A 19,256-nucleotide genomic window follows, 5' to 3' on the forward strand; every position below is an offset into this window, starting at 1 on the left:
CTCGTGGGGGGCGGGGCAGCACGCGGGTGGGGTGGGGCCACTCCCCCCTCCCCCCTTGCAGGAGAGGAGAGTCCGCATCTTGTGCTCCTGCATTTAGGTGTCAGGAGGAGGATGCGGCCATCTACCAGGCCTCTGCCCAGAACACCAAGGGCATCGTGTCCTGCTCGGGGGTCTTGGAGGTCGGCACTATGACTGAGTACAAGATCCACCAGCGCTGGTTCGCCAAACTGAAGCGTAAGGCTGCGGCGAAGATGCGAGAGATTGAGCAGAGCTGGAAGCCTAGGAAGGAGGTGGTGGGTGACGCGGACCTACGCAAGCTCAGCCCGGACCGCTTCCAGCGGAAACGGCGGCTGAGCGGGGATGAGGCGTCGGTCCCTGCACTCCCTGCGAGGGAGGCCAAGGACGGGAGCCCCTCGGCGTGGCAGGAGGAAGAGGCTGAGCCCGGCCAGCTCCCGGGTTTGGGCCTCATCAACAGTTTTGCTCCTGGAGAGGTGACCACCAACGGCGAGGCTGCCCCTGAGAACGGGGAGGATGGGGAGCACGGCCTGTTGACGTACATCTGTGAGGCCATGGAGCTGGGGCCTCAGCCAGCCCCCAAAAAGGAGTTTGGGGCCAAGAAGAAAAAGAAAGACGAGGAACCTAAGCAAGGTCTACGGAAGCCAGAGTTAGAGAAGGCAGCTCGAAGCCAACATTCTTCGGAAAGCCGTGCCCCTAGTTCAGACAGGCCTGGGACACAGGGGCCCACAGACATGGAGCAGGTCCAGACCCGGCCCAGAGGCAGGGCTGCACGGGGCCCGGGGTCCTCCGGAGCAGAGAGCGCCAGGAAGCCAGCTCCAGCTGTGGGCACTCAGGAGCAGGCCCAGAAGGCCCCGGCCCCAGGCCCCGGCCCCGGCCCAGACCAGCAAGTGTATTTCTCCCTGAAGGACATGTATCTGGAAAGCACCCGGGCGGGCAGGCCTAAGGCGGACGAGGGGTCCCAGACCCCAAGTGGCAGGGCACCTGGAGAGATGTCCTCAGGAAAGGTACCCAGTGAGGCTGGGGGTGAAAGGGGGCCCGTTGCCCCTGGCCAGCCCACGTCCTCAGCCCCCCAGCCAACTAGGCCTTTCAACAGGAAGAGATTTGCCCCTCCGAAGCCCAAAGGGGAGCCCACCTCCGACAGCAAGCCCGATTCTTCCCTGAGCCAAGCTCCAGAACCAGGGGTCCAGAGCTCAGGGAAGGCCCCGCCTCAGGCCTCTGCCCAAGTGCCCACCCCCCCTGCCCGGCGGAGACACGGCACCCGGGACAGCCCCCTGCAGGGGCGAGCAGGCCAGAGGACTTCAGGAGAGGTAAGTGTGGGTGTTGGGTGCCTGCAGGCTGCTCTGGGAAGCTGACCTCATGGAAACTCTTGCTCCAACAGCTCGGCAGCCAGTGAGCAGGGGGCTATTTATAGAAGGGGGTGAGGTGGTGATGGAGTGCCAGCCAGGAGCAGGGGACCGCAGGCCTGGCCTTTGCCCCAGCCAATCTCAGATGCCAGGCATGAGGGCAGCACAGCCTGACTGTGACCCTACCCTCTGACAGCCTGGGAGCTCACGGCCAAGGGGACCATGCCCCAGAGGGAGGTGGAGGGAGACGATGTTCTCTGGGGAGGGAAGAGCCAGCGGAGGGTTTCCTTGGGGTATACTGAGGCAGCAGTGTTTCATGGGGAGACTGAGGAGCAGGAGTGAGCTGTAGTGTATGGTGGGTCTCGACCTCGATGCTTAGCAGAAGATTTTTAAAAATATCAACTGTCCAGGAAATTCTGGTTTAATCTGGGTTTTTATCTAAGGGTTCGGAGTTAGCTGTAGCTATGTGCAAATCTGACTATGCTGAACATCTGGTGATTGGGGCAAGGCGTAAAATCAGAATGAAAATTCTGCCTACTTTCTAGGCTGTTGGGAGAATCTCCCTGCCCCCGGAGGGCCTGGTGTGTGTTAAGAACTAACGAAATGGCGGGAGGAATTAGATGATTACTACGGCGGGGGGTAGAGGCCAACTCTTTTACCTGGGAACAGGAGGGCCACCATTTCCTGGGGGTCAGGTGGCCAACGGAGGGAAGGGGATGCTTTGTGTGGAGGTAGGGATGCGGGTATCTATGTTTCAAAGAAGAGGTGGGCGACAGCATTGAGGAGTTTGGGGAGCGGGGAAGGGAGGAAAGGAATTGAGAGGGGTGACAGAGGAAAATGGTTTGTCCCCTTTGGTTGGTGCTGCATGTCTCAGGGGGCAGAGGGCAGACAGTATTTTATTTTTATTTCTTTAAATTTATTTGAGAGAGAGAGACAGTGCACAGGAGCGGGGGGCGGGGAGAGGCAGAGGGAGAGGGAGAAGCAGACTCCCCGCTGAGCAGGGAACCCCATGATGCAAAGCTCAATGAAGTGGGGCTGGATCCCAGGACCCTGAGATCCTGACCTGAGCCGAAATCAGAAATCAAGAGTTGGACCTCACGGGGCGCCTGGGTGGCACAGCGGTTAAGCGTCTGCCTTCGGCTCAGGGCGTGATCCCGGCGTTATGGGATCGAGCCCCACATCAGGCTCCTCTGCTATGAGCCTGCTTCTTCCCCTCCCACTCCCCCTGCTTGTGTTCCCTCTCTCGCTGGCTGTCTCTGTCTCTGTCAAATAAATAAATAAAATCTTTAAAAAAAAAAAAAAAAGAGTTGGACCTCAACCAACTGAGCCACCCAGGTGCCCCGAGGGCAGGTGGTCTTCCGCAGGAATGTTCAGGAGACACTTTTATGGTGGGCAGAGAAAAGGCAGTATTTCCTATGAGTGGCAGAAAGGAAAAGTATTTCAAGAGTGAGGGCAGACGGCAGAAGGGACAAGCTGCCTGCCTCCTGACCTCGTGGGGGTGGGGGGCAAAGGGAAGGGGTGCTTCACAGACAACAGGTGGGGGCTGCCCTTCCCATGGAGAGAATTTCCGTCGGGGAAGGAGGGAGAGACCAGTTTCAAGGGTGGTGCTGAATTAGTCTGTGGGGACAGGAGTTCAGAGGGAGTGGGGTGAACCTCAGACCAGACTCTCGAGGCTGTTGGTGACTCAGCCGTCACGCTTGGTCTCTGGAGATGTTGGCAGTTGTGATGAGCTCCCAGTAGCCCAGATGGGGTGGCTCTGGGTGCCCGACACAGCCCACAGGCTGGGCCTGGCTGTGGACATGGCCCTCAGGGGCCCCTAGGGAGCTCATTCGGGAAGTGAGCAGGCCAGCAGCCAAGTCTGATGAAGGAGGCCTCCCCATCCACAGTGGTGGAGACGCCAACCCAGACGGCTGCACCCTCCTGGCAGGGCCCTCCTTGCCTCTCAGAGGAGGGGCAGACGCAGGAGAGGCCGCCTGCACTGGCTCCACTGTCCCCGCAAGACGCTCGTGTGGCTTTTACTTTTCTATATTTAGAAAATTGTGAAATAGATCACACATGTGAAAAATGCATTTAACATCTATGCATACGTTGAAACGGTGGCTTTTTAGTGGCTGAATTTGTTTTTTCATAGTCTCATTCTACCAAGTCTTTAAAAGGTATCTTTATTTTTCTGCTTATGAAAGAAACCCATGCTCATGGTGAAAAATATGGGGGGAATCCCTAAAAATTCAATGGGATAAGTAACACCTCAGCTACAATTCTACCATCGCGAGGCAGTCGTGGGGTATCTCCCAATCTTTCTGTACATGCAGTTTTATTAGTTTTAAAATTTAGTGTGTGCCGTTCTTCTGATCCAGTCTTATATCCTGCTTTCTTCCCCTCTCATTATTCCAGGAGCATTTTCTCACGGCTCCTAAAAATTATCTGGAAAGTTTAGTGGTTGTGTAAGGCGCCACACGTATTCTAACCATTCCTTCCATAGTTTATCTGTTCCTCCCCTATTCAAAGCTTAGTTAAGTATTAAGCTACATTTAAAAAATAATTTTTGTTGTTTGAATTTCCCCATTTGACTTTTAAATTAACCTGAAATTGATTTGTGTATAGAGAATAGCATTCGTTTCCAGCTCAATTTTTGGTTGATTAAATAGGTAATCTCCCCCGATGTCATTTGTGGAATATTTAACTCTCAGATACTAGTTTGTGATTCTTTCTTTATATATTAATTTTTATATACACTAAAGCCTATTTTAGTTCCTATATATACCTATCATAGTTCATTAATCTGTTTATTGATCCTTACAACACAATGATCTTGTTTTAAAGATTGTGGCTTTAATTTCTGGCAGAGCGACTCTCTTAGACTTCTTTTAAAAATTTTCTTAGCTATTCTTTCTTGTTTATTCCTCTAGGGAAACTTCAGAATCGTTGTTTGAAATTCTTCAAACTTCCAGACACCGCTGTGGTTTGGTTTCTTGTTGTTGTTTTTGTTTTACCTTGTACCTGTATATTTACCGCTTTAAAAAAAATCACATTAGAAGAAAGTGGTAAGCCATTTGTAACAAGATCAAAAGCCTGTAAAATCTTTTCATGGAAAACTGAAGTCCGATTTGCATTTGGAATGATGATTTAGTAAAACGCACTTGATACGTATTTGAAACAGCTTTATTGAGGTACAGTATATGTACCATAACATGCACTTATTTCAAGCGTGCAATTTAATATACACAATTTAGAGTTATGCAGGCATTACCGAAATCTAGTTTTCAAACATTTCCATTACCCTCAAAAGATCCCTGTTCCTTTTTTGCAGTTCATCCTTGTTCCTACCCCCAGACCCAGGCAACCACTAATATGCTTTCTGTCTCTGTATCATTGGTGTTCCGATTAGGATTATAGTAAGTATAGGAATTAATTAGGAAACACCCATATCTTTAGCTTTCTCATCTGACAGCACGGTATTCATTCCCATTATTCCAGCCTTCTTTCGTATCTCTTCCTAAGTTCTGTTGTTTTCTTCATACGGGCCCAGCACGTCTCTTGTGAGGGTCAGGTACTGGAAGGATCTCTGCCTCTGCGATAGGAGCCCACTCCTTCCCTACTCTGTCTTGATTTCCTTTCCCGGAAATAGGGGATATCTCCAGCAGTTCCAATTAGGCTTCCATGTTGGATATGGTTGAGGAGCAGATGTTGGGACTGAGGCCTCTTGGGTTGTGAAGAATGTCCAGACACCACCCCCCACCCCCCGCCTTGAGCCCAGCAATGCTGTACAGGCAGCTCTTTCCTTGGGCAGAAGCAATCTTCCCTGAAGGTACTTAGTGAATGGGAACTGGCCTTCAGTGTCCTCAAAGGCTGCTTTTTAGTGCCCTAGGCTGAGAGCTTCTCTGAGACTGGCTTAGATCTCTGGAGCTGAGATACAGGAGTGTGGGGACATGGTGGACTGCCCCATCTGCCCAGATCCTTGGAGAGGACAGTGTACACGTGGCAGAGCTCTGCTGAAAGCCTTGAGACCTCAGAGTGTCTCTTCTTGAGAAACCCTGCAAATCTTTTTTTTTTTTTTTAATTTTTAAGACTTTATTTATTTGAGGGAGAGTGAGAGAGAGCCAGTGAGCACACAAGCAGGGGGAGCGGCAAAGGGAGAGAGAGAAGTAAGTTCCCCTCCGAGCAGGAAGCCCTACATGGGACTCGATCCCAGGACCCCAGGATCACGACCTGAGCCGAAGGCAGACAGTTAACCAGCTGAGCCACGCACATGCCCCCACCTTTTTTGTTTTTGTTTTTGTTGTTTTTTTTTTTTTTTGGTGGACAGCAAAGCAAAGTTTATTGAGTGATAGTACAGAGCTCCCCAGGAAGGAGGGGACCTGAGAGGACTGTCCAGGAAACCCTGTGAGTCTTGAGGATGGTCATCCCAAGATTTGGAAACCCCACTCCCATAATAAGGGATCTTTGGTTGTCAGAGAATACAAGAATACAAGTATTTTCTGAGAGCTGTTGAAGGGAGGGGGGCTTGAGGAGAGACATGGTCCTTAAGGAATTGTCTAGTGAATCTAGGGGATTAGACTTACACCAAACCATAAGTACGAAGAGGGTGCAGTGAATGGTTATAGCAGTAGGTTTCCAGGGAAGGAGAGTGGGGTGCTCCACAGTTGCTAGGGAAGGCATCTGGGAAGTGGCCAGACTGGCTGGCAGCATGTACAGGATTCATTACTGGGAATACCATAGTAGAAAACTATCAAATAGAAATTGTTGTTGTTGTTGTTGTTGTTGTTGTTGTTGTTGTTGTTGTTTTTAATATAGAAGAATGCCCGTAATATCCCCAGGGGGGAGATAGAGCTTAGATAGGTGGGAGAGAGGAAGGAAGACATTCTGGGAAGGACATGGAGCACGAAGCAAAGGTAAGGTGGGGGGCTAGACGAGAAATGCAAACTTGTCTGTCCTAGTCTTGATGCTCAGATGCTTTTAAAGCTTCTCAGTACTTTTTCTTCTCTTCTGTGTCTTGTGTTCTGCTTTCGTTTGTTTAGCCTTACCTGTAACATCATCCAGGCGTGGGAATGAGACAGAAAGGAGAGAGAGCTAACATGTATGAATATCAGCTTCGAATAGTGCTAGGTTAGATGGTTTAGACCAAATCCCTATTGAGGACAATTAGTAAAGGACAAAGTGAAGAGTTATCGGCCTAGGATATGGAAGGAGATGGAAATCCAGGATGGTGAACCCAGATTTTTATCCTGTGGCTGTTTACTACTCCAGAAGAGGAGAATGAGAGACTCAACAGTGTTTTAGACCGCGTCATGGGACTAGGGAGACAAAGATTGGAGTCTATGGTCTCAAGAGTAGTAGCCCTGGTAAACCCCCTGGTCTTTTGGTTGGGACCCTGAAGGGGTAGTGAGCCAGAAGTAAATTACCCATACGGGGGATTGAGGTTTATCTCTGAGTTGCCCAGGTGACTAAGATATATCTCAATCCCTGAAGTTAGGTTAAGGTGATTCAAGCTACCTGGTGCTCCAAGCACCTGGAAGAAGCAAAAATCATCTGGAGGATGATAGCATCACTTTAAGCCTCAAATTATTTTTTAAAAATGTTTCAAATATAATATTTGGCATCCGAGTGAAGATTAGCAGCACTCCAAGAGAGGAAAATGTGAAAAAGAAGTAGCAAAAACAGCAGACAATATAAATATCTCCACAGGGGGTTCCAACTTTTGAAATTATCAGACGTGAACTATAAAACTAAAACTCTATTTCCTATATTCTAAGAAGGTAAAAAGACAAAATTGAAAATTTCAGAGAACTAGAAGCTATAAAAAGTGGGATAGACTTAAAAATCAACCAACTGGAAATCCAGAACTGAAAAATACAATAACCAGAATGAAGCTAGTTGTTATGGTTATAACATTTCCAGTTCTGGATGAGATGGGGCAAACATACTCACGCTGTATCTCCCATTGAATGCAGCTAAAAACTTGGGGAAAATGCACAGTGCGGCTATTTGATGACTTTGGTGAGCATAGTAGGCAGATTGGGGAAGAAGACCAGACTTCCAAGTACCCCAGAACTATCAGTGTTGACCTGTTTGTTTTTTAAATCTAGTATTCTCTGGCCTGGTCTTAATGCAATCAGACCAGTAAGCATCAGCTTTACTTTAGGAGAAGCCCTCTACTCTACATCAGGCTTAAGGAATAGGAAAGGAATCTCCTGGTAGTGACAGTAATGGCAGAAGAAGGCCACAGATGTCAACCTTTGAGGAAGGGGAATCTTTCCCTCCATTCAAAGAAGCTGTGGCCCCCAAGAGGGTAGGATGAATCCCTGTTGCTTTTTTCCCCCTCTTTTGGGTCTCTTTCTTGGCCTAGGACACAGGTTCATGTGTGAAACATGGATCATATCCTGGGTCATAAACAAATCTTAACAAATATAAAATAATTGAAATCATACAAAGTGTGTTTTCTGACCAAAATGGACTTAAGCAACAGATCAGTGTCAGAAAGATAATAGGAAAGTCTCCAAACACTTCAAAAAATTTATGACACACTCTCATAAGTCAAAGAGGAAAGTCTTAAGGGCAATAGGAAAATATTTTTAACTGAATGAAAATGAAAATACAACACATCAAAAGTTTGGATAAATCAGTATTTTGAGGAAAACTTACAGAATTAAAATATTTATATTAGAAAAGAAGAAAGGTCTGAAGTCAATAATCTAAGCTCCCATGTTGAGAACCTAGAAAAGGAGGAGCTAAATAAACCCAAGACAAGAGAAGGAAGGAAATAATAAAACAGCAGAAAACGATGACATTGAAAACAGAACAACTATGGCGAAAACAAATTAAACTTAAATCTGGTTATTTGAAAAAAAAATCAGTAGTATTGATAAACTTCTAGCAAAACTCACAAAGAAAAAAAAATGAGGCACAAATGACCAGCATTAAGGATAAAGAAGGGCTTGATCATGGTGACCATTTCACAGTATGGAGGTATCTCAAAACATCAAGTTGTTTAAATTATACACTCTTTGTACAACCTTATAGATTATACAACCTTAAATTATACAGTCTTTGTCAATTATACCTCAATAAAGATTTTTAGGGGCACCTGGGTGGCTCAGTCAGTTGGGCATCTGACTCTTTGTTTTGGCTGGGGTCATGATCTCATGGGTCGTGGGACTGAGCCCTGTGTCTGGCTCCACACTCAGTGGGGAGTCTGCTTGAAGATTCTCTCTCTCTGCCCCCCCCATGCTCTCTCTCTATTTCTCTCTTTCAATCTAAAATAAATCTTTTTTTAAAAAGATTTTTTAAAGATTTTTTAAAAAGGAACAAAGGGTGATATCACTAGAGACCCTAGAAGTACTAAAAGGGTAATAAAGGACCATTATGGAAAACTGTGCGCATAGTTCAACAACTTAGATGAAATAGACCAATTCTTTAAAAACTACAAACTGCCAAACTCTTGCAAACAATGAGATGAGCTAACTTGAATAATCCTATAATTGTTACAGAAATAAAATTTGTAGCTAAAAATCATCCGAAAAGGAAATCTTTTGGGCCAGATAGTTTTGCTGTCAATTCTGCCAAACATTTAAAGATGTTAAAGCCTCAGGATCAGCCCTGGGTCTGGGTTTCAGACGAAGGAGATTCCAGGACCTAGGCACTGCCCTCACCATTCCCATTAATCTCCTGGTTTTGTCCCCCACTTCCCCAAACCAGCACTCCAGGACCATGTCCCACCTTGAGGGCGAGAAGCCGTAGTTCTTGTCAGTCAGTAGTTTCTTCCTGGAATCTCCTACGTGCTTGGGCCTGTGCAGGCCACAGAGGTGAATCAGATTGCATCCTTAATCTCTGAGAATTTATGAGGAAGACAGTAAGTCAGGATGGAAAATTAAACCTACTGCTGCTCTTTGTAGTGAAAAAGCTCACACAGAACCAGCTGGGTTCACCCCTGCTCCCAGCATGGTTATTTTAAAGAACTACATGGCAGTCCTTCTCATACCTCCACACAGTTCCAGATGTACACACACACACACCCCACAGTGTGTAGAGAGGTCAGCCTTTGCAGAAGTGTACAGAAAGTACTCAACTGATCATTCACCATACAGTTACCCAGCACCACCTCTAACCCTGGGCCTGTGCTGGGCCCACCTCTTCGGAGGGGAAGAGTTTACACGTTAGCAGGTGCCACATGCATAAAACAAACAACTACCACACAGAATGGGGTATCCCGATACAATTAGGTACATTTGCTATGGGTGCATAGGGTAGGAAGCCACTAAGGTTTTCGAGGAGGGTGGAGGAGAAGACTTAGAAGTCTTCCAAGAAGAGAAGAAACTTGAGTGAGGTCTTCAAGGATGAGAAGGAGTCTTTCAAGTGAGCAAGGAGAAGGCTGAGACTGTCCAGCCGAGAGAAAACACACCAAGTGGTAATAAAATAGCACAGTGGTCACTACAGGAACTTCGTGGTGTTGGACAGAGGGACCCAAGAGGTGAACCTGGAAAGAGAGATCTGGGACCCTTGCTGAAGGATGGGCTTCCTTGATCACATGAGGTTTGATTTATTCATTTTCACTCTAAATATTTTATTTATTTATTTGCCAGAGAGAGAGAGAGAGAGAGAGAGAGCACAAGCAGAGGGAGGGGCAGAGGGAGAAGCAGGCTCCTTGCTGAGCAAGGAGCCCAATGCAGGGCTCAGTCGCAGGACCCCGGGATCATGACCTGAGTCAAAAGCAGATGCTTAACCAACTTGAGCCACCCAGGCGCCCCTGTTTATTTTCACTTTAAATTGAGAATTGTTGGATATGTGTCATGTGCACATGGTATAAAATTTAAAAGTAGAAAAGGTATATGGAGAGTATTGTCTTCCTCAGCATCCCCCCACAAAAACCAGTTTCTCTTCCTGAAGTCAGTTGCCAAAACTGTTTCTTGGGCATACTTCCAGAACTGTTTTCCCTGCATTTAAAAACATGCGTGTGTCTGTATATTTGCCGCACGAAGGTTGCATATTGTACTTTCTATCCACACCTTGTTTTCCTGTTTGGATATTTATTTTACTTAATTGGAATATGGATGTACCGTGATTCACTGGATCGGTTCTGTTGATGGAGTTTAGGTAATTTCTAGTCTTTTGCTGTTATAAACTGTGCTGCAGTGAATATCCTTGTCTATTAAGTCCATTTACACATGGAAATATATCTATAGGACAAATTCCTCCTAATGGAACTGTTGGGTCAAAGAGCATAAGTGTTTTTAGTTTTATTGAGTGATGCCAAGTGGCCATCCAAAGGCTGTGCTGACAGGCTGTTTCCCCATATCCTGGCCAGCAGTGTTCTTAAACTTTTTGCTCCTTTAGGCTCGGACTTTTAGGCTTTATCCTGTAAATGATGATAAGCCCTGGAGAGTTTTTGAAGCAGGAGAGTGTCACAGTCAGATTTGTATTTTGGTCAGATCACTTGGGCTGCAGTGAGGGTAAGTGTTGCACAGAGGCAAAGACTAGAGTCGTGAATGTGGATCCGGAGGCTTTAAAGTACCCAGCCGAGACAGAATTGTTGGCAACGTGTTTAGGCGGTTGGCAGTGGAGACAGAGAAGGGAATGGATATTGAGACACCGAGGAAGTAGGTTCAATAGGACTCAGGGATTGATCAGGCTTGGGGACGGGGGAGAGAAGATAGTTTTAATCAAAGGCTCTAGGGACACCTGGCGGCTCAGTCAGTAGAGCGTGATCTTGGGGTTGTGAGTTTGGTCCCCATCTTGGGCATAGAGATGACTTAAAAATAAAATCTTAAAAAAAAAAGCAAAAGAGCTCTGTTCTCATGAGTCTTGTGCAAAGTCAGCATTTTTGGGGTACATTTATAGATTTCATGCCCACGTTAATGCTTCCTAATCCTAGAATGCCAGGAGTTAACAGAAGTTTCTAATATATTACTAATTGCTGTTTGTTGGCTCCAAGGGGTTTTTGTCTGTTAATATCTTACTGGTTGTCAGAGAAATTGGAGGAGCATTTTTACTAAAATTCTTTAGCCAGTCAGACTTTTATTTGATGGCTTCTGCACATCACCACACTCTTGTTTTTCCCATATTTGAATGAATGGTATCATTCATCCAAAATTCCATATTCAGTAACTTTAAATTCTATACTTAATTCAAATGTTTAATTATATATATTTTAAAGTCTTTCTTTATGTGATCTGTTTCCTTTGGTTTTGTGTGTGGTTCTTCTGATAACTAGAGATATTTGTATGTGGTAATGTGTAATATATATTTTATATTTTATATGATACCATTATGTATTTCCTCTGTTCAGGGTCTTGATTTTTTATGACGAGCTATGATCAAGTGTTTCCACTACCCTTTTCCCCTGTCATTTTCCATCTCATATTCGCCCCACATCTTATTTCTAGATGATTATTTCCGTATAGTTAGATATCCCGTATTTCTATTACCTGGTTTTTTAGCTTTGAATAAATCTTTCGTTCCTGGCTTGTATAGGTGATAGACTCAAGGAACTTAACTCCACTTGTCACCTTCTTCCTCCTTCCCCTGTTGTATGAGTTGTATCATTTCTGCCTGCTCAGGGCATGGAACGCTGACATTTTGCTCTACCATTGTATAATTAATATATATTTAACAATCAGCATGAATTGTGCTGTGGTTTCCCTAATCATCTTTTGGTCGACCGGAGTATGTTCTCTGGTAGTTTGCTCAAGCAGGGCTCATGGGAACGATATTCCCTAAGTCCTCGTATGTTCAAAAACAATCTTCCTAAGCTTAGAGGTTTTCAGGAACTTTCTTCAGTAGCATGTTTTTGCTGGTGTTTTCTGAGATGTGCTGCCGCTGGGCCGTTCCGGTCTCCTCCGCCTGTGTCCGGTGGGTGTCAACCTTGGGCGTCTTCTGTGTGATTCCCACCTAGCTCTCCACGATCCCACAGCTCTCGTTGGATGTGGACTTTGTGGGTTCTTCACACTGGGATGAGTCCTGTATCTACAGTCACTGTGTTTTGGGGCCACACTCAGAGACCCGTGGGACTGTTCAGTCTTCACCTGCCGAGCTGTTTCACGGTCTCTCTTCTCCCCACAGCTTTTGATCCCAAGCAGCCTCCCAGTGGCTCAGCTATCTGCTTGTGGCAGCCCCTGCTCAGTTTTTTTTTTCTTTTACCTTTTTTTTTTTTTTGAGACTGTAGGTTTTACATGCCTCCAGTTTCACTCATGATGAAGTTTATTTTTTTTTCTTGTTTATGTTGTTGGTTTTGATTATATTTGGGAGGAAAAAAGGCAACCTGTGTCTTGCGCCACTATGTTTAGATCGGAAGTCCTTTAATTATATTTGACAGGGTGGCATTCTCTGGTAACAGCGGGGAGCCTGGGATCCAAAGTTAGACACACCTGGCTTCTGAGCTAACCTCTGCCCCTTACTGGCTGACGGTGGACAATCACGTTTCTCTCTCTCTCTCTTTTTTTTTTTTTAAAGATTTTATTTATTTGACAGAGAGAGACAGCGAGAGAGGGAACACAAGCAGGGAGAGTGGGAGAGGGAGAAGCAGGCTTCCCGCCAAGCAGGGAGCCTGATGCGGGGCTCGATCCCAGGACCCTGAAATCATGACCTGAGCCCAAGGCAGACGCTTAACAACTGAGCCACCCAGGCACCCCAATCACATTTCTCTTTTGACCATCAGTGTGTTCTTATCTCTAAGGTTTACTTAAAAAATTTTTTTAAAGATTTTTATTTTTATATAATCTCTACACCCAAATGTGGGGCTTGAACTCACAACCCCAAGATCAAGAGTTGCACGCTCTACCGACTGAGCCAGCCAAGCGCCCCAGTGTTCTTATCACTAAAATGGAGAGCACGCTCACACCTATTTCCTATCGTAAGGAGTAAGTGAGGTAGTGTATGTATAATAAATAGGGGCCTAGCATAGTGCTTTGCAAATAGTGGGTGTTCAGAGGGTAGTAGTATAATGTTTCATTGATTTTTTCCGGCTCAGGTGGCATTCCTAATTACTTTAACCGTCTCTGTTTGGATGGCATCAGATGACTACCACTCGCTCAACACTAATGGCAGATGCTATCATGGAGGCCATTTTCAGGAAACCCTTCGGCTCTCTCCCATTTTGCCCATAATTCTATCTGGTGGCAGTTAGTGCCAAAAAAGAGGGATAGATCAATTTGCTCAGAAGCCTGGAGAGAGGACACTCTCCTTCAAATGGCAGGAGTGAGGGATCTTCCAGGAAAGGAAGGGTTTCTTCAGGGTGAGGTGGGAAGGGCCCGAGCTAGACCTGGATTCTGGGTATTCCTTGGTCTAGACTCTGGGATCAGGGGTTGGGATGGGTGGGTTTGAGACTTTGTCGCATGTCCTTTGCCTCCCAACCCCTAGCAGGCCCGGAAAACCAGGTGGCAGGATTCCCGTCAGGGCACCTCTGGATGAGGTCAGAGGAGCCTAGGATGCCAGGTTGAAAGAGATCCTAAGGCTCGTGTAGCCAAGTTCACGCTTTTATCCGTGTGTTCTCAGGTCCCGGAATCCCAGGCAAATCCGGCTCCCACCGTGCTGGCGAGCAGCAGCGCTGAAGCGGTGTCTGCTGGTCGCAGCTCCTCCAGAAGCCAGGGCGTCATTGAGCCCATGGATACAGACACCCAGGAAGATCAGAGGACGTCTGCTGACCAGAAACTTGGAGGCAGGAAGAATACGGAGGCAGATGGGAAGATGCAGGTGGATGGGAAGACCCAGGGAGACAGGACACAAACAACCCAGAGGACACAGGCAGATAGGAGGACCCAGGTGGACATTGTGCCCCAAGAAAGTGAGAGGCCAGTGTCAGCCAGGCGTCCCCAGGAGGATGTGGTGGCACAGGGAAGGGCAGGGATGCAGGTGGAAAGGACACAGACAGGCAAGAGGATGCAGGAAGACAGGAGGATCCAGGAAGACAAAGGGACACGGTCAGAGGGGAGCACGCCCACAGCCATAAAAGGTCAGTCAGAGAAGGGCTCCATGACCAGCCTCAGCCCACAGTCCAGAGGCCCCAAATGCCCACCTTCAGAGGGTCCTCAGTCTCCTCAGATTATTGAGTGTTTTGAGCAGACCCCTGAAGGGCCCTCTGTCCCAGAAGAGCCTGGTTTCGTGCTCAGATCTGAGGAGGCGGCAGTCACAGACCCCAGGAGCTATGAGGCAGCTCTGCTGGGTGCCCCCGCAGGCGGCCGCACACTCCCAGTACAGCGGCCTCCCCAGAGTGGTCCGGAGCAGCGGGGAGGGCCCGAATGGTCGGGTCTGGTCAAGGACAAGCCAGAGGACGGCCTGATCCCATGCCCCAAGGAGGAGCAGCTGTGGGAAGTGCCGTCCATGGATCTGGGTGGCCGGAGCCCAGAGGCGCCTGCTCTACCCTCTTCTCCCAGGCCCGGCCTGACCAGGAGCTCGCAGGAGGCACTGCCCAGCGCTCCGACCTCTCAGCACATGAGTGCTGCCGCCTTCCTGCCCTCTGGGGACCAGGCCTTGCTGAGGTCGGCCCCCCCGCTGCACCTGGGGCCCGGGACCCCCACCCAGAGTCCCCCACTAGCGGCCACGTCAGCCGACAGCGAGGGGGCCTGTGCCCAGGGGCTGGATGTGGAGGGGAGGCCCCCAGGCGCCCAGAGCTGTGACCCTGGCCTCATAGACTCCCTGAAGAACTACCTGCTTCTGCTGCTGAAGCTCTCCAGCACAGAGACAGGGGGCGGGGGTGCAGAGGCCCAGGACGGAGCCGCACCCAGGGCTCCAGTGTCCTCCGCCACTCTGGTCCCCAACGTGGAAGTGGCCGGCCTGAGTCCCCGGACGTCAAGGCGCATCCTGGAGCGCGTGGAGAACGACCGCCTCGTGCAGAGCGCGCAGAGCCTGGCGCTGAGCCCCTGCACCTCCCGCCGCCTCACAGGCCCTGGCCACAGCCCGGGGCCCTGGCCCCAGCACCCTCACTGTCCCTGCCATCGTGGTGGGCGAGGAGGAGGGCCCTGGGCTGGCCTCAGAGGGATCCAGTGAGGGCGAGGGCGAGCTTCCCCCCAAGGGGCCTGGGGTCCCGGGGGCCTCCCAGGAGAGCAGCGTGCGAGGGTCCCTGAGGGACGCGGGTGGGCAGACAGCCTCTGGTCAGGGGCCACTCGCAGCAGACAGATGGGCCCAGGAACCCTTCCGAGAGGAGGAGGCCCCCGGAGAGGCTCTGACAGGCCTCCCCGCAGCTACGCCCGAGGAGCTCGCTCTGGGGGCCCGGAGGAAGAGATTTCTCCCCAAGGTCAGAGCAGGAGGAGATGGGGAGGCAGCCAAGGCTGAAGAAAGGGAGAGCCCCACTGTTTCCCCTCGGGGGGCCAGGAAAGGTCTTGCCCCTGGGTCCCCGGGGACGCCGGGGCGGGAGAAACGCTCCCCGACCCAGGGTAGAAAGGCAGGCATGCTGGAGGTGCCACGGGCGGAGGACGAGCCGGCAGCCGGAGACCTGGGCTCCAGCCCCAAGGCCAGCAGTGTGGACGCAGAGCAGGCCCCGGATGAAGGCAAGCAGGACACTTCGGCCAAATCCAAGAAAGCCAAAGACCTGCTGAAAGGTGAGCAGTGGGGTGGGCGGGGGCGGGCTTCACCGGAGAGGGCTGCGCACCACCGGGGGCACACGCCAGCGAGGGGTTCGCAGTGCGCCTCCTACAGCATCCTCCTGGAATGACCCCCCCCCCAGGCTGTGCAGTCAAACGGGGGCCAGTTGTCCTTGCTCTGCCCCTCGGGATTGCCACATGTACCGACTGTATACCACTGAGGGTAAAGCGGGTGGAAGAAATCAGGTCCTGAGCGTGGCCCTGGCTGCCCTAGTGTCCCAGGTCCTGCGCCTTCGTCCCTGCCACCCCCTCTGCACAGACTTGTCCCCCGAGTACAGAGCAGGAGGGTCAGGATCCAGACACAGGTTCCTTGCGTTCGGGCCTAGAACCCGAACTGAAGCTCCCCCCACCGCTCTCTCTCATGCCACAAGAGCCTTGCTTTTTATTTGGAGAGAAGCTTTATGTTTCGCTGTTTTCTTTGCTGTGTTCAGTGAACTCGGTTCCTTTAATAGCTGAAAGGCCATTCGTGTTATCTGTTTCTTCTTGAGCGGGCTTTCCTAGCCAATACCATCCAGTGAATTCTCCCTTCTCATCTGAAAAACAAACATCGAGGGTGGTATTGGCCATAGCGTCCTCTGTGATCCATTTAATACCTGAAGGTTCTGACATGACCTCGGGAATTTCTGATCCTGGTAATTTGTGTTGCTGTTTCTTCTTCCCATTTAAGCGTTTCATCTCTCATGGATTTTGTTTTTAGTTTTTGAATTTTTTTATTTGAGTATGGTTGTAACATAACATATAATGTGATATAATGTGTATCTACAATATAACGTATCTGTCTAATGTAATGTAACATAATGGAACGCAGCCTTACTGTAGTTTCACAGTGATTCATGTTGTGCTCCCCGCAAGTGCGGCTGCCATCTGTCCTCTCCTCACTGCCGTCTGTGTCCTGGGCTCTGAGGCTGTCCCAGGCCCGGGGTGGGGGCACAGGAGTGGGGCCTTTCCAGCTAGGCTGTGTGCTTTGGAGAGCAAACGCCTCAGAGGTACAGGTGGGACGCGGCTATGAGCCAGGAAGCCGTGAGTTTGTGTGAGGCCCGAATCCTGTTTTCTCTCGTCCTGTCCCACCAAGGACACCCAGGGAAGCAGGGGTGGGGCCAGGGAGGGTGCAAGCCGGCAGGGAAGAGGCTTGCCCCTCTGAACTGGGCCTCTGCTCTCAGCCCCACAGGTGATCCGGAAGATTCGCGTAGAGCAGTTTCCTGACGCCTCGGGCAGCCTGAAGGTGTGGTGCCAGTTTTTCAACATTCTTAGCGACTCAGTCTTGACGTGGGCCAAGGATCAGCGCCCAGTGGGCGAGGTGGGCCGGAGGTAAGCCAGCCGGATACCACAGCCCCTGCCTGGCTGCGTAATTACAGCAACGATCATGTGCGGTCCTCCCCTGTGGTCTGTCACCATCACGGAATGCTCACAGTAACCCCACGAGGGAGAGTCTGGTATTTCCTTAGTAGGAGAAAGTTGAGGCTCCGACATATTCAGTCCCTTGCCAGAGTCACACAGCTAGGGAGTATGAGGATGGCCAACCAGACCTGCGCGGTCCAGGACCGGCCCCTGACCACAGTACCTCTCGCCCCCTGCCCGAGCTCTCAGGGCCGGAACGCACAGCAGCCTCTGAGGGCAGCGCATGACGATCCGTGGGACCGCAGTCCGGCCCTGGGCCGTGCATGGCGATGGCCCTCACGGGGAGCGTCTCCCTTCTCTGCAGTGCAGGGGATGAGGGGCCGGTGGCCTTGGCCATCGTGCAGGCGTCCCCCGTTGACTGTGGCGTGTATCAGTGCACCATCCGCAACGAGCACGGCTCCGCCTCTACCGACTTCTGCCTCAGTGCCGAGGGTGAGTGTGCCCCCTCCCGGTCTCCCCCCCAGCCTGGCTCTGAGGGAGGGTGCTCTGTCCAGGCAGGCCAGCCTGAGGGCAGCTGCTTCCTCTTCTTTTTCTCCGCACAGTGTTGTCGGGATTCATCTCGAGAGAAGAAGGCGAAGGTATGATGCCCGTCCAGGGGAGGAGCGGGTGGGCCTCCATTCCTACTCCTGCCATCCACAGGGAGGACCTACTTACCCATTCCCAGTGCCGTGTTCACCTCCACACGCAGCTACCGTTGGCCTCATTTAGGATAGGGCTAAGGATGGAGGAAGGGGAGGACTGCTGTTTCCGATAATTGTGGGGGAAGAAGTGGCCAAGAGGCCCTTCCACAAGAAGTTAATTCAGTCTTGTGCCCTCGGCCCATGTTAGAGCCCTTGACCAAGGGCAGGCCTGGCCTCTGGAGCCCACTTTACCCTGCCAGCTCCCTTCCCGGAGTTTCTCACCATGCTCTGTGGGCTCCTGGCTCCAGTCCACACAGCGAGCTCGCTAAAAATGCAGTTTCTAGGGCCCTGCCGTAGATATCCTTAATCACAACATCTGGGGAAGGGGACCCAGAAAGACTGCGTCTTCAGGAGCTCTCTGGTGATTGTGCTAGCCCCCGGTTTTAGAGTATTTCCCCGGACATTAGAGGAGGAGTCCGTGATGCTTCTGCAGGGAACACGCTGAGGATTGGACGGTGAAGGCAGCTGGTGATACATTTTAGAGCTCCATTGCCAACTAATACATTCATTCACTCATTCACTCATTCACTTAACCACTCAGTCATTCAACTAGTGCCTTTGACCAGTTCTCAAGTGTAATTGATATCAAACAGAACTTGCTCTTTACCATGCGCGAACGTCCAGTCGCAGTTCCCCAGCTGTCTCGTGAGGGTTGGTTTACCTGGATTAGGAACCACTCACTGCTCTGGGCAGATCGGTCTTAAGTCTCTCTAATACCTCACTGTTCTTGCTCATGGTTTTCCCTTTTTATTCATTGAAGTCGCTTGATAGGTGGAATGTCTTACACTCTAGATTTTATTGATTTAACCCCATTTAACATGCTCCTCTTCTCTTGTGCTTCCCCTAAACTGGTAATTCGATCAAGAGGCTTGGTCAGATTCAGGTGCAATTCTTTGGGGGCGGCGGGGTGGGCAAGAACACCTCACGGGTGTGCTCTGTGTGCCCTTTAGCGTCCTGTCTGAGGCACGTGATGTCTGACTGTTCTACTCTAGTAACGTTAAGGTTGGTCCCTGCATTCATTCAGTTGTTTTCTGCCCCATCTATCCTTTGAAAAAGTTTAACATCTGTATCTGATACTTGCTCCCTGGGGGTTTTAGCAGCTACCAATTATCGCCTGAATCCACGACTTTATTAGTGTTTACAACTGGAGTATTTTAATTCTGTCATTTCTTCATTCATCAGTTGAATTTCTTCTGTAAAGAAAAAACAGTCATTTTGTTGCCCTGAGTTGGTGCCCTAGAACCCTT

At 49.7% G+C, this 19,256-nt stretch overlaps 1 protein-coding gene across 1 annotated transcript in view; it reads left to right on the forward strand.

Annotated features, from left to right (window-relative positions):
* ALPK3 (alpha kinase 3) overlaps positions 1-19,256 on the forward strand; it is a 46,089-nt gene that overhangs the window by 19,499 nt on the left and 7,334 nt on the right. The window contains 6 exon segments of the mRNA XM_040642839.1: positions 98-1,325; positions 13,848-15,235; positions 15,237-15,889; positions 17,092-17,239; positions 17,634-17,761; positions 17,872-17,907. Coding sequence (XP_040498773.1) covers positions 98-1,325; positions 13,848-15,235; positions 15,237-15,889; positions 17,092-17,239; positions 17,634-17,761; positions 17,872-17,907 — 3,581 coding nt within the window.

The sequence above is a fragment of the Ursus maritimus genome, unplaced genomic scaffold (genome assembly GCF_017311325.1).
Source record: "Ursus maritimus isolate PB19 unplaced genomic scaffold, ASM1731132v1 scaffold_27, whole genome shotgun sequence".
NCBI lineage: Eukaryota > Metazoa > Chordata > Mammalia > Carnivora > Ursidae > Ursus > Ursus maritimus.